General features: G+C 39.9%; 1 protein-coding gene across 1 annotated transcript; it reads left to right on the top strand.

Annotated features, from left to right (window-relative positions):
* The first annotated feature begins 3,333 nt into the window (after window positions 1–3,333).
* Window positions 3,334–21,405, top strand: si:dkey-28a3.2 (uncharacterized). The gene is made up of 7 exons (XM_023297485.3): window positions 3,334–3,474; window positions 6,685–10,167; window positions 12,180–12,845; window positions 13,458–13,507; window positions 13,587–13,648; window positions 13,742–14,059; window positions 16,981–21,405. Exons 2-7 carry the CDS (start codon window positions 6,874–6,876, stop codon window positions 16,995–16,997), a joined length of 4,407 nt encoding a protein of 1,468 aa, XP_023153253.2. The 5' UTR covers window positions 3,334–3,474; window positions 6,685–6,873; the 3' UTR covers window positions 16,998–21,405.
* Window positions 21,406–24,548: the final 3,143 nt, after the last annotated feature.

Here is a 24,548-nt window from a genome sequence, read left to right as displayed (position 1 = left end):
CGGTGGATTTGTAGTAGGATCAATCATGTGATCATCAGCAGGCAGCTGATGTAGTGTTTACTTAACAGCCATGCCCCCTCACGTGGCCCTAATCAAGCGATAAATTTCCGCATTGCACCTCCAGAATTTTCTAACAATGCAGATGGAGACGCGTGGAAAACATGGCAGAAGAACAGGAGCTCCGAGCAGCAGAAGTTCAAAAATACAGGCATTTATACGATTCATCACACAGAGATTACCATGATATCCGGGTTATGAACAATTCATGGCAAGAAATTAAATCTAACTGCTTAAAATGCAATTATTCAGTAAAATGCCATGTTGTAAGTGGTGTAAACAATGGTAAACTTCTTGTACTCTAGTACTGTAGGAGATGTGTTTGCAATACACTGCCCCCTGCAGTTTGGGAGCAGACGCCACGTGGAGTATAAAAGCCACACATGTTCTCGTACTGATTCTGCGCGTCTCGTTAGTACAGAAAGCACAAGCCACGCAACTTTTCTTATCAACTGGTATGGGAGCTATCTTTATTACTCTACCAAGGAATGCGGTGGAGTAATGTGACGATCAGTGTTAGTTTGTCTGTCTGTCTATCTGTTCACAACATTACTCAACAATGGACTAATGGATTTGGATGAAATTTTCAGGGAAGGTCAGAAATGACACAAGGACCAAATGATTAGATTTTGGCAGTGATGCGGCTTATAGTCTGGATCCACGGATTTCTTAAAGATTTCTGTATCATTGATAACAATCCACTAGTCTGTTTTTGAGTAATGTTGCAAACAGACAGACGGACAGACAAACCAATGTCGATCGTCACATAACTCCGCCGCATTCCTTGGCGGACTAATAAAGACCATACCAGTTGAACTGAATTAAATTAAACAATCGGCTAACATATTAAAATTCTGAGCACCCAATCAGGTCACCGCCATAAAGGATGAAGAAAAACATCAATTAGCCTCTGCGTATTTAAAGAGATGGAGCATTTTCAAGGGAGACAAATCATATTTAAAATCAGTTATTGAAATTGCTGCTTAACAGTCACGTGTATTGTCTCCGATCATACCACATTTGCTGAAACTGAGGAAATTCTGTTACATTTCGCTGTTAGCCCTCTAGCCTGAAGCTTCTGCTCTATAGCACACATCAGTTGAGGTCATCAGTATTAACACCGATCAATGGAGCTCTGTCCACTGCTCCAGCTGGGATAACGCCATGTGGTATTTGGAGCTGGATGTAATCTCTGTGCATTGCTATTGAATTTTCTTTTGATCACATATTGAATTCGTCTCTCGTCCCAAATTCCGGTTTCACTCATGACGTTAGAATTCATTAACAAGGAGTCAGACGGATGTGGCGATTCATGATGTAACAAATTATATGGGTCATTCCAGAACGCATCAAATTTCAAATAATTCATGTACACAATACTAAAATATGGAGTTGTTGTGTAACTGTACTTTTCCTGAGATCAAGTAAAAAAAAAAATTAGGAGAAATGTAAAAATACCAAATAAGTCAGGTGTTACCCCTAAAATGACATTTTTCTCTTGTCCCACCCCTCTGATGACCAAATTCAATCTGAAATAAAACAATTAAGATGAAATTTAAATCTCCTTTTTTGGTATTTTTTTTTTCATTGATGTCTCTTGTAATTGTGTGAATCAACATATTTTCAATCTTCCCCTAAACCGCCTTCACGCAGTCATAGTCTTTTCACAGGAAGTAACCAGAGATCCTGCATCACCCCAGTCCTATCCTCTCTTCTCTAGCTCCCGGTCAATTTTCGCGTACATTTTAAAATACTGGTGCTAACTCTTAAGGCTCTACATGGCCAATCACCACGGTATATTTCCAACCTACTTCACCCATACCCCCCAAATAGAGCTCTCAGGTCAGGCCAACAAAAAGTACTTGCTGTACCTCGATCCAAGTATAAAACTTGTGGCAACTGTGCTTTCCAAGCTCTCACACCAAAACTATGGAATGCTTTTCCACTACAGCTGAGATCGGACGACTCCTGTGAAGCTTTTATGAGGCAGCTGAAAACATTTTATTCCAACAGGTTTTTGGTTGACCTGTAGCTGCTTTATTTTATTTTATTTATTGTTTTTGATGCACTGTATTTTAGCTGTTGCTCCCCTGTTTTAACAGTTTATTACCTTTATCATTATTGTTTTTGTTTCTACCCATTTTATTGTTGTTGTAAAGCACTTTGTGATTTTTGTATCTGTGAGATGCTAGATAAATACATTTTGCTGACGGTACTTACTTTAAATAATAATTATTATGCATGGAACGTGTGTCCCATTTCAAATAATCCATGTACAAAATATTAAAACATGCAGTTGTTGTGTAAATGTACTTGTCCTGAGACCAAATTTTTAAAAAATAGGAGAAAAGAATGTTTGAAAATGTTTTTAAAAATACCAAATAAGTCTGGAGTTTCCCCTAAAATGCCATTTTCCTCTTGTCCCACCCCCCTGATGACCAAATAGAATCTCAAATAAAACTGTTAAAATGAAATTTAAATCTCTTTTTTTGGTATTATTTTTTCCATTGATGTCTCTTGTAGTTATGGGAACATTTTTTTAATCAACATAATATTTGAAATAATAATTATTATGCATGGAACGTGTGCCCCACACACGTTAGCATAACCTTTTTAGGTGGTAGAAGAAAACAGTGGCAAGCTATGTCCTCTCTTCTGTTTTTCATATTTTTATAACATTGTCAGCCTTCATTGAATGTCTCACTCTACCTCATTATCAGGATAAGACAAATTCTTTTGACTTTTTCCATCAATAAGTTTGTCCTCTTGGTCAGCAGTAACAGCTAAATATCTAGCTTCTACTCCTGAGAAAAAGCTAACATTAGCATGGATTAGCAACCCTGTTACTGTGATTACAATAGGGTTAGCAAACAACAAATAAAACATGGAATAAAAATGGTACCATTGATGTGTAAGCTGAGCCAATCAAGCCTTTGATAGTTTATTATCAATTATTGATGAATATTGAGTAGAAAATTGTTAAAAAAAAAAAAAAAAAGAGGGTGATTTTTTCAAAAATGTTGAAGCCTAAAATGTCCTCCAATTCTGTAATGGCCCATAAACAGTATTTTTGTGGGATTATTTTTAATGCGCTTGAATGAATGAGATACGAAGTGGAAAGGAGAGGGGCGTTGCACTACACTGTCTCTACGTGTGTGTGTGTGTGTGTGTGCCGTGGACAACGACACACACACACACACACACACACACACACACACACACACACACACACACACACACACACACACACACACACACACACACACACCATCAGGTCCCACATCCTGGTACTTTCCAGCGTTGTCAAGGCAGCCTCAGCGCACGGCTGGCTGGCGGAAAGTAGCTGCAGTGTCCTGGCAAAATATCTGTCCAAAAACGTTCCCAAAACTGTCCCGGAAAGTTAGGTGTAACTAAAAGGTAACGGATATGCATGTTTTTCTTTCTCGCGTTTCCAGACGTGCTGCTTTACGGCTGTAATGTGCTGCTTTTCTGGCGTCTTTTAGACAGGCAGCAGACAGGCGCCAGTCCGTGAGGACAAGAGGAGGAAGATCATGTCCATTGTGCTGCTGAGAGACACAGCGGTTTTGGGCACCATTTGTGCTCCTGTATCACCGTTTCTATCCGGGTTTCTGTGTGTTTTATGAACTGTGCTTCGGCGAAGTCGCCTGGCTGCGTTTCTAATTAAACAGACAGACAATAAAGAATAAAAAATGGCTCTCGACAGAACAGATACAATTTATGACAGAAGGGGACAGGTTTAAAGGGACAGTGACACTCTTGTTTCCTTCCTGGTTTCTGGAGCTGACACATTACGGGTTAATGGCATTAAAAAGGGTGAAATTATTACAGATTTCTGTTCATGAATGCAGGATCTTCATTCAGCTGTTCTTTCACGTGGAAATCGCGGTGTGTGTTCACTACTAATGTTGTGATAGAGGAGATGGGCGTCTCATTCACAAGCATTGTCTCTTGGTTTGCAGTGAATTCTGCTGTAGTGACTTTATGTGGGTTTTATCAGCTACTGGGGAAAAGAAAAAGTTCCCCAAAAAGCCAAGCTCGTCTATGGGTGAATTCAATGCATGTAAGTTGTTTTACGTTCCAGAACTGGAGGACATTTGGGCTTCAACAATTTTTAAAAAAATAAACCTTTTCTTTTGCCATTTTCTGCTCCATATCCATCAATAATAGATAACAAACTATCAAAGGCTTGATTGGCTCAGCTTACACATCAATGCTACCATTTTTATTCCATGTTTTATGTGTTGTTTGCTAACCCTACTCTAATCACAGTAACAGGGTTGCTAATCCATGCTAATGTTAGCTTTTTCTCAGCAGTAGAAGCTAGATATTTAGCTGCTGTTGCTGCTGACCAAGAGGACAAACTTACTGATGGAAAACAGTCAAAAGAATTAGTCTTATCCTGATAATATGAAGTAGAGTGAGACATTCAATCAAGGCTGACAATGTTATGAAAAACAGAAGAGAGGACATAGCTTTGCTCTACCCATTACTTAGGAAACTGGTTTCTTCTACCCTAATTATTTCAAATATTATGTTGATTAAAAAACTGTTCCCACAATTACAAGAGACATTAATGAAAAAATAATAATACCAAAAAAAGGAGATTTAAATTTCATTGTAACTGTTTTATTTGAGATTGAATGTGGTCATCAGGGGGGTGGGACAAGAAAAAAATGGCATTTTAGGAGGAACTCCAGACTTATTTGGTATTTTTAAAAATATTTTCAAACATTCTTTTATCCTAGTTTTGTAGATTTGGTCTCAGGACAAGTGCATTTACTCAGCAACTGTATATTTTTGTACTTTGTGCATAGATTGTTTGAAATTTGATGGGTGGGATGTAAAATGTGCTCCAATTCTGGAATGACTCCTATACGGAAGCTGCGTTTAATTAAGAGTGACAGCTGTAAAAAAAGAAAGGAACAGTGAAGTCTAGAGCTCCAGCTGTCGATTATCATGAGCCTAAAAATGCCATTACTGTTTTATATCTGTCAGTTTCTACAGTTCTTTCAGCATAGTTCTTCATATGACTGTCTCTGATGTGATGCTGTCATGCCATCCTCTAATTTAACAGAATGTTTAAGTTGTATTAATTCTCACTAAGCTTCACATTTCTTTCCTTAGTTTTTTTAGATTTGGTCTCAGGACAAGTAAATTTACACAACAACTGCATGTTTTAATATTTTATATATGGATTATTTAAAATTTGATGGGTGGGATGTAAAATGTCCTCCGATTCTGGAATGACCCTTTATGATAAGGCATATTTGCTGAAAAGCAAATCCATAGCATGCAAAATGTGCAGTTTAATCTGACATAAATCACAGCTGCAAATGGCACTCAGAACTGACTGTCATGTTCACTGCATGTGATTTCATCATGACATGTTTTTAAAAAAGCTGCTATACATCTGATAAACCACGTGTGCAGGCCAGCATTTTACATGTCTATTGTTTGCAAATCAATCGCTGTTTGGTAGTGGAAAGAGGTAAATCTGTTTGAAATACCGAGTTAAAAGAATATAATACAGGATCACTGTCCTCTTCATCTGCCTCTGTTTTTACACGTTACAGATCTTCAGGTCAAAGTGGATTAAAGATGAGATCTGTACCGCTGTCCAGTACCCCAGCTCTGCCACATATTCTGCATTTACAAATTGTGATGTTCAGATTTTGTTGGAATTTTCTAAGATGTGGTGTATTTTTAAGGTTATTAATTAGTGGTAGTGGTGTTGCAGTCTTTCCTCTTCTTGTTTCTGTTGTAATATTGTTAAAACAGTCAATATTCAGTTAGCTAATTGACAGAAAATGATAAGGCAACAATTCTGATATTTGTGTGATCATTTTAATAAATTTTGATGCAAAAGATAGTCCAAGTGTAATAATTTCAAAATTTCAATTAAAATGATAGAATCTATTATTTTTCTTCTTTTCGTGTTATAGTAAACTAAATCTTTTAGAAATTTAAACCAAAGAAGACTTTTATTTGTGGGAACTTGATTTCCAGTTAATTGTTGTGTGTAAAGTGTTGTAGTCACTTTGCACTATTTTATTGAATCTTATAAGAATATCTAACATTTTAAAGACTAAATCAACAATGATTTAAAATGTACTTTGTCAATATGATTAGCAGTAATAGTAGTACGGAAATGTGGAAATGTAATCTACAGCATCACTATATACAACCTCAGTTGAATTTACACCTCTCTGTCAATGTCAAGAAAATCTGAGCATTGTTATCTTTTAAAAATGTATGCCAGAACTGTTTTATTGAATTTTGTTAAATTGTACCAGTTTAGTTATTAAATGCCCAAAAATTGTAGAGTTGAATTTTTCCATCTTCAGCAGTGTCGATAAAAATCTGAATAAGGACAGAAATTATGGCTGCTTTTTAAAAGTGTATTAATTTTATTGCACAGATGTGCTCAATAAAGTGACAAAGTGAACAGAGTACATAATACCTTCAGTAAATACTCCACTTTGATCTTAATCAATGTTGTTATATTCATCAGAAGGCAGGAAAATTCTTTTTAATGACATTAAATCATTTAGATTTGATCAAAAGATTTTCTTATGAAGCAACTAAGAATTGTCTTCTTTTCCTCAGGACGCCTGCATCCCAATGTGATATCTGAAAAGTCTGGCAGCTGCTCAGCAGCATCATATAGGAGGATACCATGGAGTTAATAATCGTGAGGATTCTGGACTGAGGGGCTCAACGGAATCAGTGGGACCAACAAACCACCAGCTATTAGTGTTGGATGAGAACTGATGGGCTGTCCAAGCTGGCGATAGCATGCCAATTGCAAAGGGTAAAGGTGGTTCAGTGTCCCACCGCTACCGACCAGCCTCAGAGTACGATGATGCCACCCTCGCCCAAAAGAGAGAATATTGGAGAAACAAGAAGCGAGAGCAGAGGGCCCGTCTGTCGGAGCGGAGAGGGAAACCAGCGCTACACAGCAGAGGGGAAAAGCTCCCACATCTAAATGCCCCTGCAACGGTGCATTCCAGTTTGTCGAGTTCCCTTGCTGCTTTGTCCTCTCCTTTGCAGAGTAATGATGAGTCATACAGACCTGCATCCCAGAGTGCAAATAGAGTGGGGGACTGTTCACATGAAGCCACTGAAAACCAAAAGGAGAAGTGGTTCCAGACAATGTCACTCAACAAGGTCTTGCCTCTGTTGCCAGTTTCATGTTCCATTTCAGGAAAAGCTGCTGGGGGCAACACAGCCACAGTCAACCGCCCGACAGTGAAGGCTGCTGTGAGAGCCGTTACCTCAGCCACATCTAGTGGAACCCAGCTGAACACCAGTTCCTCAGTGCCTCTCGTCAGAGTGACCAGAATTACCAATGGCAGCTCCACTAAAATCACTAAAATCGCACCTCAGCCATGTGTGTCTATGCAGGGCGCATCAGTCCCCAAAACCCAACATAAGGCACAAGTTGCATTACCCATTCAGCCTAAACGCTCAGCCACCGATGTGACCACAGGTATGATTCTTGTCTCTTCTCCATGTGTTCCTATTTCCATTAAAACAGAGGGCAAAACAATAAATACAACGCCTCAAAGTGGAATAAAGAGTGCCTTGGTCACCCTGCAGAGGACTAAAGGTGCTGGCAATACACAACCTTCCTTGGAGTCTGAGGAGGAGAGAGCGGCCAAGCGCAGAGAACACTGGCGGATCAAAAAGCGGGAGCAGAGAGCTAAGCTGGCAGCTCGTGTAGCTAAAGCCAGAGAGAGGGCGCACGGTGCAGAGATGACATTTCAGAGGCTCACAGCGCAGAAGACAGGAACTGCGGTCAGCACAGGTCTTCTCCCACCTCAGTCGTTTTTGAAAGGAGCAGGTCAGAAGCAGACCAGTAGAGTCAAAACATCATTTGCATCTGCTAAAAGAGATAAAGATAAACTGCAAAGTGGGGCAGCAACTGTAGCTGTAACTAACCTGCAAATGGATCAGATAAAAGTAGAAAATACAGATGTGAATAAGATGACGCAGACAGACATCACATCTGATTTTACTTCTGCAAAAACAGCATTGGCATCGCAGAGAAAGCTTCCAAGTTACGGACATCTTTCTAATGTCACCCGCGGGATTGCACGATGTAAAACGCCTAGACAAAGGTTCATCGATGCACAGAAGAATTTCATGAGTCAGAGAAACCTAAGATGTAAATCCCCGTTGGTAGCTTCAATGTTTGGTTCCAGAAGTATGCCCAAAGTTGATCCCAATGACACACCTGAGCAGATAATAGCCAAACGGCGTGAGTACTGGCGAATTAAAAAGCGTGAACAGCGAGCTAAGCTGTCAATGGAGGTCAAGGCTCGGCTGAAGGAGAAAGACTCTCTGATGAGAAGAGTGAAGCGTTACCAGAAAATCCTCGAGGACATCCGGAAGGCCAGAGCGATGACAGGAAGCACCCTAACTCACGCCTCTGAAACCATCGGGGGTTTCATCAAAGAAGACGGGACACTGACCGTTAACATCCTCCAGAGTCCTACAGATCACAACACCGCAGAAGACAAGCGTGACCTTCATGTCGCTTCTAAGAATACCCTTGTCACACAACCACGGCATCAGCCTGATACTAAGCAGAGAAGTGTTGCTCCAGTCAGGATAAACCAGCCCACCCCTCCACTTCGGCCAGCTCAGGTGAAGGTGTCCGTTCCCCTCACTGGACAGTCAGTAAACAAATCTCCAAGACTACTGTCAGTCAGACCACGCACTCAGTTAGAAAGCACAACTGTACCTAACTCAGACAAGTTAGCAACCCAAACTGTAGGTCAGCTCAAGCTTACTCATCCGCAAACCCCTCAAAACGCCGTTTCTGGAGGATCAACATCGGGATCGAACCTCGGTGGCTGTGTCATGAAAATGGCTGTCTCAAGTAGCGCACCATCGTTGTCAGCTCTGTGTGCGGATCCAGAGTTGGGAGAAGAGGAGAAGATGGCAAAGAAGAGGGAGTACTGGAGGATTAAGAAACGTGAGCAGCGAGCAGCTCGTGCTGTACAATTAAAACAGGGTGCCTTCCAAGCACGGGCAAGTCCAGTCTTACAAAGAAAGAAAGCTCAGAAACAAGTAGCAGTGACCTCTATACCATTGAACAGAAGTCTTACAAACTATATGGGAAATGTACAACCTCTCACCAACAACAGTGAGCCCGTTATGCCACATGCAAATGAGATAAAACAGGAGAGTGAGTCCATGCCAGCAGTTGACCTAAATTCTCAACCAGAACAAGCCATCTGTCCAGATATCAAACCCCCAGCCTCCCCACCTCCACGTCCAGCGCCTCAGCTAGAGCCCGACCCAGCTCTAAGCGCAGACAGCCAAGCTGCCACTCTGCTAGCCGTGGCCTCTATGAAGAAACTCCTGGAGGAATCACTCAGCACTGTGACGGACTGTAACAGGGAACAAACCGACATTAAAATGGAGACAACGGAAGATGCTTCAGAGCAAGACATGAAGCCAAATTTACCTCAGCTTTTTTTCCAGAAGGATGACATAGCTCCTATTGCTGCTAACTTGACATTGCAGATAAAAAGCTGGCAGCCAGATAGTGGTGGGCTGGGACAGGCAGATTCACCAAGCCCTCAGCTTAAGAGCTCATCAGAAATTATTGAGACACCTCCACCTCTTTCTGCCTCCACTGAGGTAGTCCTGCAACCCACCTGTGAGCACTCATCCCAGACCGCTTTGAACTTCATAGTAAACCCATCTGTAGAAACATCTGACGGCCCACCTTCACCACGCAGAACCCAGAGACGCACCAAAAAAGTGGGCCATCAAAACTGCTGCTCCCCAGAGGCCCCAAAGCTCCACCATGCCACAGCTACATCTGTGGATCAACTACAACCACAACAGCAACACTGTGAACAACAGATTCAGGCACAAGAGCAGTGCCAAAACAACAGCTCACCATCAGTCCAAAGGTACCGCAATGTGGCAACAGAGCAGTGTGGCTTGACCAGCCTGCAGAGGAAGAGGGAGTACTGGAAGCTGATGAAGAGGCAGCAGAGGGCCAGGTTGAGGGCACGCCAGAAAGAGAGACATGGAGAATGTAGCAGTCGACTTTCTCAGAGAAACATCCAGGTGACAAAACACACGGGGATAATATTCATTACTTACTATCATTAAAGTTGGGATGAGGATGCATGGTTTTGCAGTGCAAATTATGTGAATGTGTAATTAAAAAAGTTCGTTTAGCTAGGTTGACAAATTGTAGCTGTGTAACATATAGGTGCACATACTCTAGTGATTCATACATCCTGGTTTCACACCTGTGAGGACAACCCTTTTTCTTATTTCTTAACATGCATCATTGGTCCAGTTTTTATGGCAGTAATGCTCCACATACAGATTCCATAAAACTATAAAGTAAAAACAGACTCACTCAGAGAGCACAGTACTCCGCCAAGGCTGCTCAGTCGTATCATTTCCGACGGCTGAAATCTTAAAAAATTTTTTGGCAGAAATCACGGCACTATAGAAAGTGGCCATTTAATATAGACATACCCACAAACACAATGACCTTGCGCTGAGCACAGGCGTGTGTTATGCATGTGTACGTTATGTACCGATACTGAATCACATGACCTAAACATGTAGCAGGTGGTGGGAATTGATGGGTCTCAGAAACACCCCCACAATTTAATCAATTGTTCCTTGTATCATTTTTGACGGATAAGTCCCAATAAGTTCACAGCAGTCGATTTGTAGTAGGATCATAATCATGTGATCATCAGCAGGCAGCTGATGCTGTGTTCACTTGTTGTCATAGTTGCAGTGACGTCGTGCCGCTATCTCTCAATGATACAGAAATCTTTAACAAATCCATGGATCCAGACAATAAGCTGCATCACTGCCAAAATCTGACCACTTGGTCCTTGTGCCATTTATGACATTCCCTGAAAATTTCATCCATATCCGTTTGTCCATTTTTGAGTAATTTTGCTGACAGACAGACAGACAAGCGTACGTTGATCGTCACATAACTCCACTGTGTCCTTGGCGGAGCTATTAGCCTCTCTCCCATGGCTGTGCTGATGTTTATATAGCAAAATATTTTCTTGCTCTGGACATGAGAGGACATAGTCCATATATAATGCATAAATAAGGACACCAAACATAAATTTCATCTTCTATCCAAATCTGCAATCATCTACATGCAGGCGCTATAGAATTGGTGTTGACGACAAGGGCAATAGTGCGCATGCTCTGCAGTTGTGTTTATGTGTGGAATACAGTTATATGATCTACTGTGCATGTATGGAATAGAGTTTTGCAAGAAGACTTTCATAAATCAGGAAAGTAGTATCAGAACAACTAAATTTCCATGGTGTCCAGAGTTGTGTGTACGCGTGTCAGTGAGGACATGGGGATTAGGCCCATCTCTGTTTCCATTCACCAGGCAGCAGTGTTCTCAACCCTTACACCATGTGAACACTGAACGTATTGTGCACTTGCTTTCCCATCTTACCCCATTTGTCAGCAGCAAAGATGATGAGTACCCACGACACTCTTTAAACTGTTGCGTGCTACCAGTTTGATCAGTTTTTCAAACTGGTACAGCCTGAGTAAGATTAGAACATGGGCAGAAAATCACAGGATCTTTTCTTTCTCAGAGAGATGAAAGAAAGCTGTTGGATTTTAGAAACTTGTAGCACCACTGACTAGCTAGAAGACATTGTCTAATTTTGGCATTTTTATGAGAAGAGCCTCCTCAGGGGACATGGGTAGACAATTTTTCATTTACTAGAACACCAAGCCTTTAAAAAAAAAAAAAGAAAAAAAAAAAGGTTGCTCAAGAGCATCTGAGGTTTTGCACACAGAAATAACTGCTTTTCTGGTGCTGAGCCAATCCCAGCCTTAAAGACACAGACAGCCTCCAGTCCAGCTGAAAGCTGAATCATTGCACCACAAACTTCTCTGTGGCATTTGACACTTGAACTGCAAAAATAGAGGGGAGTGTGACTGAGAGGGGCCCACTTAAAACTAGGGGCAAATTCATGCAGCAAGCACTTGTTTTTGAAAGATATTTGCCTGACTACTGTATAAAATTCTATCAACTTATAAAAAAAATCTTTTGTATTCTTGTCTTCCAGGCTCCAGGGCTTGTTGTTTTCAACGCCGCTAAGGCAAAACCAGCCCTGTGGCCCAAACCGTCTGTCACCTCTGTGGCTGCAGTGAACAGCATCCCTACAGTCCTGGTTGTCAGCCAAACAACATGCAATGCTGACCAGACTCCTGACACACTGCAGGTCAAACTTCCCGTCACCAGCAGAGCGCAGAACAACGTGAACGCTGGACTTTCACGAATTATGTCCAACTGTGCAGAAGCTCCTGAATCTCCACAACTTTCACAAGAGTGGACTTCTAGAGACACAGATGTAGACTCAACCCCATCCCTCCCCACCCTGAAGCCCCCAGACAACCCACTGTCCAGCATCAACCTGCAACCCATTGAACCCCTTGGTCAAAGTCCAAATCCCAAAATCCAAAGTCCGAGAAATTTTCCTGACGCTCAGGTTCAGAGCCCCACGCATGTTATGCTATCCCCCACCAAGCTGATACCTGCGAGCACTCTGGTTCCTCCGAAACAAACGCCAGGTGAGTCTGATGAGGACTTCCTGAGGAGGAAGCGGGAGTACTGGAGGATAAAAAAGAAGGAGCAAAGAGCTAGAAAGGCCATTCGGGACAAGGGAATTGCGTCACAGAAAGCCTCCAACAACTGGACACCCATCCTGCCTGCCCAAGAACTACAGACACAGGTGAGAGCTATACAGGTGTATAAAAAACGTTTTAATGGCTTACAGGCTCTGTCGAATGAATGAATAGGAGTAGAGATAACTCATTTCTTAGGTTATGAATGTGATGTCTGTAATAAGCTTTGATCACTGGAAAAAATGCTCCTCTCAAAACAAGACAAAAAAACCTTATTTCAAGGAAGTTTTACCTTGAAATAAATGAAAAAATCTGCCAATAGAACAAGTGAAAAATGGCTTGGTAAGATTTCATGAAATAAGATATGATATTTAGAATATTGAGATCTTAAAATTAGCTGGGAAAACTTATTTTAAGCTATATTTAAGCTATAATTTTAACAAATCCGTGGATCCAGACTATAAGCTGCATCACTGCCAAAATCTGATTACTTGGTCCTTGTGTCATTTCTGACCTTCCCTGAAAATTTCATCCAAATCTGTTAATCTGTTTTTCAGTAATGTTGCGAACAGACAGACAGACAGACAGACAGACAGACAGACAGACCAACGGCGATCATCACATAAATCTGTTGCATTCCTTGGTGGAGTAATAAGGGCAAAACTATATTTTAAAAATCATTTCTTCAAACCTTTATGTTTTTTCTCTATTCCTTCTAGGATTCTGGTCAGTGGGGGAACGCCTGTGAAGAGTCAGAACTTCGGATGAGGTGGGAAATTAATTTTGTTGCATTTATCATTGTTCCTGAAAGCTCGTTTAAAGACAATAATAAAATCTCTCTTTGACAGCACGTCAGTGGACACCGACCCGGCATCTTTTACATACCCAGATTACTCGGCACCTGTAGAAGGTAAAGTATGAACTATCTAACTTTGAACCTAATGGAATACGCACTGAAATGGCAAAAATATCACAAAACACACCCTCTTTTGACTCTCTCCAGATGAGTCGGAGCTTCTTTTTGCTGACTATGAGATTAATAATGGTGAGGAAAGTCCAGTCTCAGACACTTTGTGGAGGAGTCGCTACCTCATGGACTACGACCCGCTCAACCAGCTGCTGGTGTGTATGGTGTGTGGGGAGCTGCAGTACTCTCACAGCCTGGACGGAGTGAGGGCCCACATCGACGAAGCCCACCCACACACCCTGAACCTAGAACCTGAGGAGAAGCAGGGAATACTGGACGCCTGGGACGAGCAGGTGTCCCAGAGGGAGCGCTTCTTCACTAGCCAGCTGCAGCAGCACAGTGGCGCTCTGGCAGGTAAAATGTGAACTCAGAGAGAAGTTAAAAAAGAGCTGATATGAATGTTTACTATTACAACCTACACTGTGCTATGTGGCGATGAAAGTTCCCCAGCAACTACTAGCTGGACTAATTGCACCATTTTTAAAAAATAATAAAGTGAGAGTAACTTTTGAAAGAAGAAATCATCCTTTTTTTAAATGGAAAAATATAATTCAGAAACTGTTTTATTTCTTCAGCCTTGCCTTTAGCTACTTGGTCTGTTCATACTACTAGTAAATGATAGCTAACATTAGCAAATCGTGACGAGCCCATAGTATGCACATTTACAGGTTCAGGATTTTATTTTTGGGACCAACTTTACTGCATGCCATCACATTTACAGAGAGGCACACACCTTTCTCTTCCTCTCACTTTTCCCCTACAATTTTAAATCTACTACACACTGTAATGTCCATAAAATAACTGCAGTGAAAACAGCCCAGATTGGCAAGACTTACCAATAATATATACTACTGTTCAAAAGTTTGGGGTTACCCATTCAATTTCCTGTTTTCCATGAAATCTAACACTTTTATTCATGTGCTAACATAACGGCACAAAGGTTTTCTAATCCTCAGTTAGCCTTTCAACACCATTAGCTAACACAATGTAGCATTAGAACACAGGAGTGATGGTTGATGGAAATGTTCCTCTGTACCTCTATGTAGATATTCCATTAAAAATCAGCCGTTTCCAGCTAGAATAGTCATTTACCACAGTAACAATGTCCAGACTGTATTTCTGATTAATTTAATGTTATCTTCATTGAAAAAAAACAGATTTTCTTTCAAAAGTAAGGACATTTCAAAGTGACCCCAAACTTTTGACTGGTATTGTATGTAGTTTGGCTTTTGACTAGGGATGTCCAATATTGTCTTTTTTGCCAATAACCGATATGCCGATATTGTCCAACTTTGAATTTCCGATATCAACCGATACCGATATATGTGGGCTTGGAAATAATTCCAAACCACAGATATATTATTAGTTAGGCATAGCAAGCTTGTTACTGCAGCCACGCTTTTTAACACGCTTCACGACGCAGTTTGATGATGTGCCGGCGAAATCTTGGCATTATTTTATCGGTTTTCATGATAGGCAAAAAAAACAATAACGATGCTGACTGACAATATCGGTGGGCCAATGCTATTGGACATCCCTAGTTTCAACAAAGATTAACAGGATTTGAATTTTAGGTTGGTAATTCCAGCCATTTGTAGGAGTATCTCCTCTGAGTTTATTCAGACAGCAGGATTCATATGAGCGTCTACAAGGGAGAGAGATGGACACATTCATGCATGTAGAACAACAGCAGAAACTTTATTACCGTAATGTTCGGACTATTGAGCGCACCTGAACATAAGCCACACCCACTAAATTTAAAAAGAAAAAAAATTTGTACATATATATAAGCCGCACTTGTCTATAAGCAGCAGGTGTCCATGTTGTAACATGAGATATTTACACAGAAATATTTTTTTAACTTTTAATTAAATAAATGCTTTTTTCCAGACAGTGCCTGTAACATGGCATTAGCACGGCAGTAAAACGCACTGAGTCAGTTCTCACCATCGATTCATTGATGCCAAGCTTACGTGCAGCAGCTCTATTTCCTTCTTCGACAGGCAGATCGATTGCCTTTAACATAACAGCTGCATCATACGCATTTCTTCATGTGTTTTCCATGATGATGGAGTGTGCATGAAGCACAAAATGACTGACTGAAGAATTTAGTGTGAATGCGCTTGATTTCATTCGAACAGTTTCACTGGTCCACTGTGACCTGTTTGGTAATTTCATTTGTCTGATGTGATGAGGCTAAATGTATTGATGGCATGAAGCTCGTTAGCCTGTAAAAATCTATAAATTAGCTGCATCCTTGTTTAAGCTGCAGGGTTCAAAGCGTGTGAAAAAAGTAGTGGCTTATAGTCTGGAAATTACGGTAACTACTCATAATTCTAAACGATCGCCGACTTTGAGACAAGATCCATCAGGATTTAACCGCAAGTCACACATTATATTTTTATTCACACTGGACACACGAGCTGTCACACAAAGTCACAGTTCATAAGCTTTAGTTAAATCATTTGTAACATAGCGGCTGTCCTGGGATTTTTTTTATAACATTGTTCTGAAGGTAGTAGTTGGGTTGTCATCACCCTGAATTTTCACTGTTTAACTCTCAAACATCCTTCCTCTCCCTCTGAATGATGTAGTATTTTTTCTAGCCCTTTAACACTTGTGTCGTCCTGCGGGTCAAAATTGACCTGTTTTAAAGTTTGAAAATGTGGAAAAAAGTATATGTTCACAGTGAAACTTCTGATGTACACATTTTCAACATTTTGTGGGAAATTTTTAAACCTTTTTTTTGGTGGAAAAAAAGAAATTTAAAAAAAAATGTTTCTTTAAGAACATTCATGAAAAAATCTTTATGTGAATGTTCTTAAAGAAAATATTAAAAGTTTTACTGATATATATGTAATCACTTTAGATATTTTTAGGATTTTTTTTTGGAAGATTTTTACTCATTTTTTGAAAATATTTGCAAGAATTTTCTTGCCAAATTTGGGGGATTTTTTAAAATTTAAAATAAAACTTTTAAGGGAAACTTTGAAGGAATTATTGGAATTTTCTTCCTGAAGGTTTTGCCAATTTTCTGAAATTTGGGGATTTTTTTTTTTTTGCTGGATTTTTGGATTTTTTTCAGACAAGGAAGCAATATCTTTTGGTGCCCGTAAATGAGGACAACAGGAGGGTTAAATGATCTTATAACTCCCAACCTGGCAACCCATCTTCATAAACTGCCCTTAAACAAGCTGTTTGTTCGTAAATCGTCAGTATGTTTGTTTGTCTGTCCCAGTCTCTTATTTAGCAAACTTGTCTCACTTGTTTCACAGAAGCACACAGAGACTGAACAGCAGAGGAGATGACACATGGAATCAGCTGAAGAGCCAGGAGAGAAAACCCACACTTTATTTGTCTTATTTATTTATTGGATTTGTTTTGTCAGTTTGTTTACCTTCACAGAAGGTCACCTTTAAAGAGAATGCTGTAGTGGGAAAATTCTGCCTGAAAGCAGCTTTACCTCATTTCCTATCAGGGCTATAATGTGGGTTCATGAAAGGCAGTATGGACACTTTATATTCTGAAGCTGCTTGAACTGACATATTGGGACCGTATTTATAATATTTAAATGAGAAGCCCAACACTCTGGGAAATACAGTCTTTGTGCCTCACTAGGTGAAATAAATGCATCCAAAGGCTAATTCATGGTTTCTGGATGACTAATATTGACTTTGAAAGTAGACGGCAGACAGGGACACGCTTGTATTCATACTACAATAGCTCCACATCGTTCTGGTTAGCAGACAGCCGCATTGGTCCTCATATCAAACACATGGGGCTCCAGTGGATGTTTCTGAAAGTCTCACAGATTTCAGACTACGTGTGGACGTCCCCGGAGGCATGCGGGTGGATTCTTGCAGACAAACAGTTACTGAAAGCATGAACTGGCCTTAACAGACACAGGTATCTTGTGTGGATTGAAATTTCTTCATTGAAAAATTTTACTTCTTAGGATTTTTCCAAACATCTGCAACTATTGGCACCCAATATTTTCTGCAATCTAAGAAAGGCTCTGAAACAGCATTTTAAACATTAGACAATAAAGCAGCAACATTTTTTGGTCCTTTTCAAAGATTGTCTAGCATCACTGGCTTTAATTTGGTGACGCCATTGAGAACGAGTAGAGCGGAACCATAAGCACGAGGTCCTGGCGAGGGTTACTTGTCATTTTCCTTTGTAATAAAACTTTTGAAACATTTATTTGTGACCCGTGTATGTAAAACAGTGATGTGGTCACTTATTGTTTCCTACAGAAAACCTTGGAGAACAAAAGCCTTGGATTTTCAGGTTTCAATGTTTAAAGTTATTAAAAAATTTGTACTTAAATTTTAGAATTTTTTGAGATCCTACAGAGCTATTCTATACAGAACTCTCCAGGGTTATGCGGTCAGAGATGTTTAGGGGAAAATACATGTGGACAGTTTATGTGTTTGTGAAGCCATCAGCACTAAAAGGACAGATTATTGACTATTAATCTATCTGTTCCTTCACAAACTGTGCTGTTTTGATCCACTGCGCTAGCGAGGACAGATGATGTAGTGACGAGTGTAGCACAGAAATGTTCAGTTTGGGCTTGTTTATCACCCAATATGAATATTTTATCATTCTGGAAAGACGGTTGACATCTGTGAGGCCATAAAACCTGTTGCTGGATCATGGGTAAAGTCTGGAAACTACACTACCAGTCAAAAGTTTGGGGTCACTTAGAAATATCCTTATTTTTTGAAAGAAAAGCAGTTATTTTTCAATGAAGATAACATGAATCAGAAATACAGTCTAGACATTGTTAATGTGGTAAATGACTATTCTAGCTGGAAATTTTTAATGGAATATCTCCATAGGGGTACAGAGGAACATTTCCAGCAACCATCACTCCTGTGTTCTAATGCTACATTGTGTTAGCTAATGGTATTGAAAGGCTAATTGGTGATTAGAAAACCCTTGTGCAATTATGTTAGCACATGAATAAAAGTGTGAGCTTTCATAGAAAACGGCAAACTTTTGAACGGTAGCGTACGTAACTGAATTACAGTGCGAGAGCTGCACAAGAAGAGAAAAGTAATTGAATCTGTGATAGGTGACTGAGTGAGACAAGTCCAGTCTGTGACCATAGTCAACATTTAGCCACCAAACCATGACAGCCCTAGTTGGTCACTCTTGTATTTCCTTAGAGCTGCATGTCCAATTCTCAAAACACATCCTAGATAACCTTTTACAAACCAGCACTAACCCTGATTCTGAAGATGTTTTCAGAAACGCTCCGAATGCTGGTCTTTGAACCATTCAGTTAAAAGAATAATCCTATCTGCTGCATGTAAACAAAAAAGATTTCTCAGGTAGTAAAACTTGTTCATTTTGGGTGACACAACACAGTAATTGAGAGCAGTGCTGCCATCACTGGGCTGTGAATCCCACTTTTATACAAGTGGGAAGCATTTAGCGTGAGTGGTTTTTGATGATGATTATATGATGATGATTTTACCTTCATTACACTGGTATACAGTTTTTTTAGAAATTAACTGCTTCCGCAAAAAAATTAGCTAAACATACTTTGATAAGACGAATTGGAAAACAAATGGTAAAACTGATGATTGGCTAATGTTTCCAAGATATTTAATGACAAAGTTTTATTATGTGTATAAATTTACATAAATCTTCCGTTTGAAAGAATATTTATATCTGAAGAGTCTAAGTGGTGCCCTGGCAAGGATTAAACAAAACAAAGTCTCATGACTTATTGTAACTAAATGTATTAGGAAAATACAAACTGAAACATCATTAAAAACAACAGTTATTCAGTACCTACATGGCGCTTTTTGGCTTGTCTCTTGTACACGGCACCAGGATCATCCCTTTACATATTCCAGCAGTAGTCAGCCAGCAGAGATGGATTCCATTTTCCCTGATGGCTGCCCTACTCTTGTCCTGATCCCCTATTTTGCATCCATACTGCGCTTTTGTGACGCAAAGGTTACCTCACCACAAATATAACAGAAGTTATCTGCGTTGTTCACAGTTTCGAGGCATCTCTGGTTCCTCAGGTAAAAAATATGAGACAGTTTGAAAAAACACACTGACAAAAGCTGCTACATGTGACTTAGATCAGTGCTCATCATGGCTTTAATATGTCACAGAAGGCAAGATTTATCAAGTCATTAGCAAAGATGAATATGCTCTACGTTGCAGAAATGAGTCCGAACATGTAGCTCAGACACATACATATCCTTTAATTAATAATTTCTCTCATTACTTTGTATAGAATTTCATATTTGACTTATTACTGTATCTTGGTAACTTGAGCCAACCATTACTTTTGACTTATTTTTTTTCTTTTAGTAACTGAAAGTAGGTAAAGTTTAAAGACTTTTACTCTGGAAACATTTTTCTTGTAGACCAGTGTTATTGAAAACTAAAGATGGTGGAATTCATAGCCTAGTGCTGGCAGTGCTGAGAGGATGGATTTGAACTGAGATAAGTAAAAAAAAAAAAAAAAACTCCGGCATGTACTCAGATGAGCAAGACTGTGTTTTCTCCTGAATTACAGTTTTTATTAGAAAGAGGAGGGCTGGGTTATTTCTTCATTCCAATGTTACACAGTCTGTCCAAGACCAATAAACAGCCATTAGCCGGTTTAGCACCTTATGCATCCAGAAAGACAAAACTTACTTACTAAGCAAACTGAGAGAAAGGGGTATAATGCTCCCTCATGGAGAATCAATATACAGCACATCAGCCACTGCTAGAGAATTTAACAATGTTTACTGTAAGTTATACAGTAAATTTAGATGTATCTCCTCCCCTTACCACATCAGCCACATTTTACCCCCACATCAGTCAGCTATAAGAAAAGACACCAGAATCCAGCCCTTTCTGCTATTTCTAAGTGGTTACAGTTGCTATCAGTGTGTTAAGAGGTTTTCCCTGCACTACCTGCAGGTTTGCATTCAGGTCTGAGACTGTTCTAGACCCTTGTTGGTTACGGGATCATTGCATGGGTATCTAGAACTGTTCCAAACATTTTTCTATGTGCTATACTGCACCGCATTGTTCTTCAAGCCCTGAACCTTACATGCAGTATATTCCTCTATGACAGCTTTTTATACTGAGACAACTTTTTTATGGATTTTTCTCACCTCTGTACAAAATCTTCTGTGGTTCATATCAGCTTGGCCACATGATGTGAAATCTTCAGCACTGTAAATACACAAAGTACTAAAGCGGTTGACATGCCAAATTTTACTTTAACTGTGCAATCGCACAGTTTTTTGAGCAGCTTTATTTACTATTTATTGAATCTCCTCTTATATACCTGATTATTGATGATGTGTTATTCATATCTGTAGATAGTTCCATGTTAGAAGTATCTCATTTGTGAGTATTGGGGATCCAAAGGCTTTCCTGCATGAGTAGTAAATGGATGAACAGTTGTATATCAGACAAACAGAGCTCCTGAATGCATTCCCATGTTTTTTTGTATAAGTTTCACTGAGAGTAAAATGCTGAAAAAAATTTTCTGTTTGAGCACAAAGCTGTGGGACTGAAAACCCTGCGCAGCTGCAAAACGAGTGACAAAGCTGAAAGTGACCAAGTTAATTCACCTTTCAAGAATGTAACTCTGACTGATGACTTGTTTACCAGTTCAAAGGGAATGTTTAAATGCCTTTTCAGTAATAAACCTTTTCTACCGTAATTGAAAACTTTTGTGCACATTCATCATCTCATGTACCTCAGATCAAGTCTTAAGTGAAAGTCATGCCTTTAAATTGATGTATATATTTGTTTTATTTTGTTAAACATAATTTTCTTTAGGAATATGTAGATCTGGGGTCTCCCTGTACCTGTGTTGGTTCTCACCAGGTTCTCCAGCTTCTTCCCATGCTGAGGTTCATTGCCGATTCTAAATTGTCCATAGATGTAGATGTGTCCTCAAGTTTCCACCAGAGCATTGCCCTCTAAGCAGCATTGTGATAATGGGATCCATAGAATCAGAACTAAGTGAAAGCATCAGAAGTCTGATTGTTATTCTGAGCAAAGAGGGACCTTCTCAGCATCACACCATGGCTGGACTGAAAGTTTCAATGGATGGACCTCTAGCACTGGATTAGTTGCATCTAAGGCAGAATCAGGCAGGCCAAGAGTAAGCACACTATCAGAAGATTAATAGGTCAAAGTTTGTTTACTGAGGGCTAGAAAAGCAGCTTCAAAAGATACAGGATTTAGTGGAAAACACAAGACTCATTGTCACATTATACTGGGACATCATAGGTACGACATAACTTGTAGAGTCCTATAGAGCTGCTGTCATTACAGCATAAGGTGGGCATGCCAGTTATCAAATCAATATTCTTTACTAGTGACCTCAGACATTTAGACCTGAATATACAATATACACTACCAGTCAGAAGTTTGAACACACCTTCTCATTTAATGTTTTTTCTTTATTTTCATCATTATTTAAATTGTAGATTCTCACTGAAGGCATCAAAACTATGAATGAACACATATGGAATTATGTAGTAAACAAAGAAGTGTGAAATAAGTCAAAATATGTTTTGTATTTTAGATTCTTCAATATAGCCACCCTTTGCTTTGATTACTGCTTTGCACACTCTTGGCATTCTCTTCATGAGCTTCATGAGGTAGTCACCTGAAATGGCTTTCCAACAGTCTTGAAGGAGCTCCCAGAGATGCTGAGCACTTGTTGGTCCTTTTGCCTTCACTCTGTGGTCCAGCTCATCCCAAACCATCTGGATTGGGTTTAGGTCAGGTGACTGTGGAGGCCAGGTCATCTGATGCAGCACTCCATCACTCTCCTTCTTGGTCAAATAACCGTTACACAGCCTGGAGGTGTGTTTGGGATCGTTGTCCTGTTGAAGAATAAATGATGGTCCAACTAAACGCAAACCGGATGGGATGGATGTCACTGCAGGATGCTGTGGTAGCCATGCTGGTTCAGTTTGCCTTCAGTTTTGAATAAATCCCCAACAGTGTCACCAGCAAAGCACCCCCACACCATCATACCTCCTCCTCCATGCTTCATGGTGGGAACCATGCATGTAGAGACCATCCATTCACCTTTTCTGCGTCACACAAAGACGCAGCGGGTGGAACCAAAGATCTGAAATTTGGACTCATCAGAGCAAAGCACAGATTTCCACTGGTCTAATGTCCATTCCTTGTGTTTCTTGGCCCAAACAAATCTCTTCTGCTTGTTGCTTTTCCTTAGTAGTGGTTTCTTAGCAGCTATTTGACCATGAAGGTTTGATTGGTTCAGTCTCCTCTGAACAGTTGATGTAGAGATGTGTCTGCTACTAGAACTCTGTGTGGCATTTATCTGGATTCTAATCTTAGATGCTGTTAACTTGCCATTTCTGAGGCTGGTGACTTGGATGAACTTATCCTCAGCAGCAGAGGTGATTCTTGGTCTTTCTTTTGTGAGGCGGTCCTCATGTGAACCAGTTTCGATGTAGCGCTTGATGGCTTTTGTGACTGCATTTGGGGATACAATAAAAGTTTTTGCAATTTTCCAGACTGACTGACCTTCAGTTCTTAAAGTAATGATAGACTGTGGTTTCTCTTTGCTTGGCTGATTGGTTCTTGCCATAATATGGATTCTAACAGTTGTCAAATAGAGCTGTCAACTGTGTAACAACCTGCACAACACAACTGATGGTCCCAACCCCATTAAGAAGGAAAGAAATTCCACAAACGAACCTTGAAAAGACACACCTGTGAAGTGAAAACCATTTCAGGTGACTACCTTATCTTGATTCATAGTTTCGATGTCTTCAGTGAGAATCTACAAAGTAGAAAGTAGTAAAAATAAAGAAAAATACTGAATGAGACAGTGTGTCCAAACTTTTAACTGGTAGTGTATATACTGTGAACATGGGGATTTTCAGGGCCCTTCTACCGCTGCCTTGTTGGCAATCAAGCTGTGGTCCATGAGATGCTGCGCAGGTGATAGAACACAACTTTAGTTCAGTACACAATTAGTGACAGATTTTAGATACAGCTTACCCTGCACTAGACATAGTGTCCACATAAAACTTGCAATGATTTTATTGATGTTAATTTATTGTATTGATGTATATGTGCCTTTGCATCAGATATCCAATACTACCTATTTGTTATCACAGATGTTATTTTAGAGACAAATGAGCAAAATATGGAAGAGAAATTGTATTGTATTGGTGTTGTATAGTTACCTGTGCAAGGGCATATCCTGCCTTCCACCCCAAAGACCGAGCAATGGATTAGCAGGTACAGTGGATGAATAACCACAGGGTGTGAAAATGTATCCTGAACACAATCATTTCAGTGTTTCAGCTGATATTACAACACAGAAGACTTCTATCGGAGCCACTACTGGAGACTCACTGTGTGCTGTTAGATGTGAAAAACGACATTCGGTTGAAGTTGTTGCCTTTTTGACATATTTCGAAAAACAAATGAAACAGATCCTCTTTGATCACTTCCAACAGATAAAAGTAATATACTTAAAGAAAATGTGCTTTTTCATTCATTTATTGGACAACTAAACATATGCAGTATACCTCTGTGGCTTCAGACACTAGTATTGCCTTCTTATGCAGAATTCATTTCTTCTAGGGGTTTTTCATAAAAGTCCACCAACCTGACATTGGATTGCTCATTTTTTTGGACCGCTCTTCCTGCTAAATTCAGTCAGTTCCAAGATGTTTGAGGGTTTTCTAATATATATTGTCTGTTTTAGATCTTTCCATAACTTTTAAAGGAGTTTTAATACTGGGCGTTGTCCCTATAACAGTCTTTTGAAATGTGCTGAGGATCATTAATTTTTTTATGAAGTTGTTACAGC

This window comes from Amphiprion ocellaris, chromosome 23 (assembly GCF_022539595.1).
Source record: "Amphiprion ocellaris isolate individual 3 ecotype Okinawa chromosome 23, ASM2253959v1, whole genome shotgun sequence".
Lineage (NCBI taxonomy): Eukaryota > Metazoa > Chordata > Actinopteri > Pomacentridae > Amphiprion > Amphiprion ocellaris.
Note: the sequence above shows the minus strand (reverse complement) of the source record. Positions and strands in the feature narration are given on the sequence as shown.

Coding starts and splice junctions, on each gene's coding strand:
- si:dkey-28a3.2 (XM_023297485.3), top strand. CDS start 6,874: ATGCCAATTGCAAAGGGTAAAGGTGGTTCAGTGTCCCACCGCTACCGA. Junction 12,846..13,457: donor CCCAAGAACTACAGACACAG/GTGAGAGCTATA, acceptor TATTCCTTCTAG/GATTCTGGTCAGTGGGGGAA. Junction 13,649..13,741: donor TTACTCGGCACCTGTAGAAG/GTAAAGTATGAA, acceptor GACTCTCTCCAG/ATGAGTCGGAGCTTCTTTTT.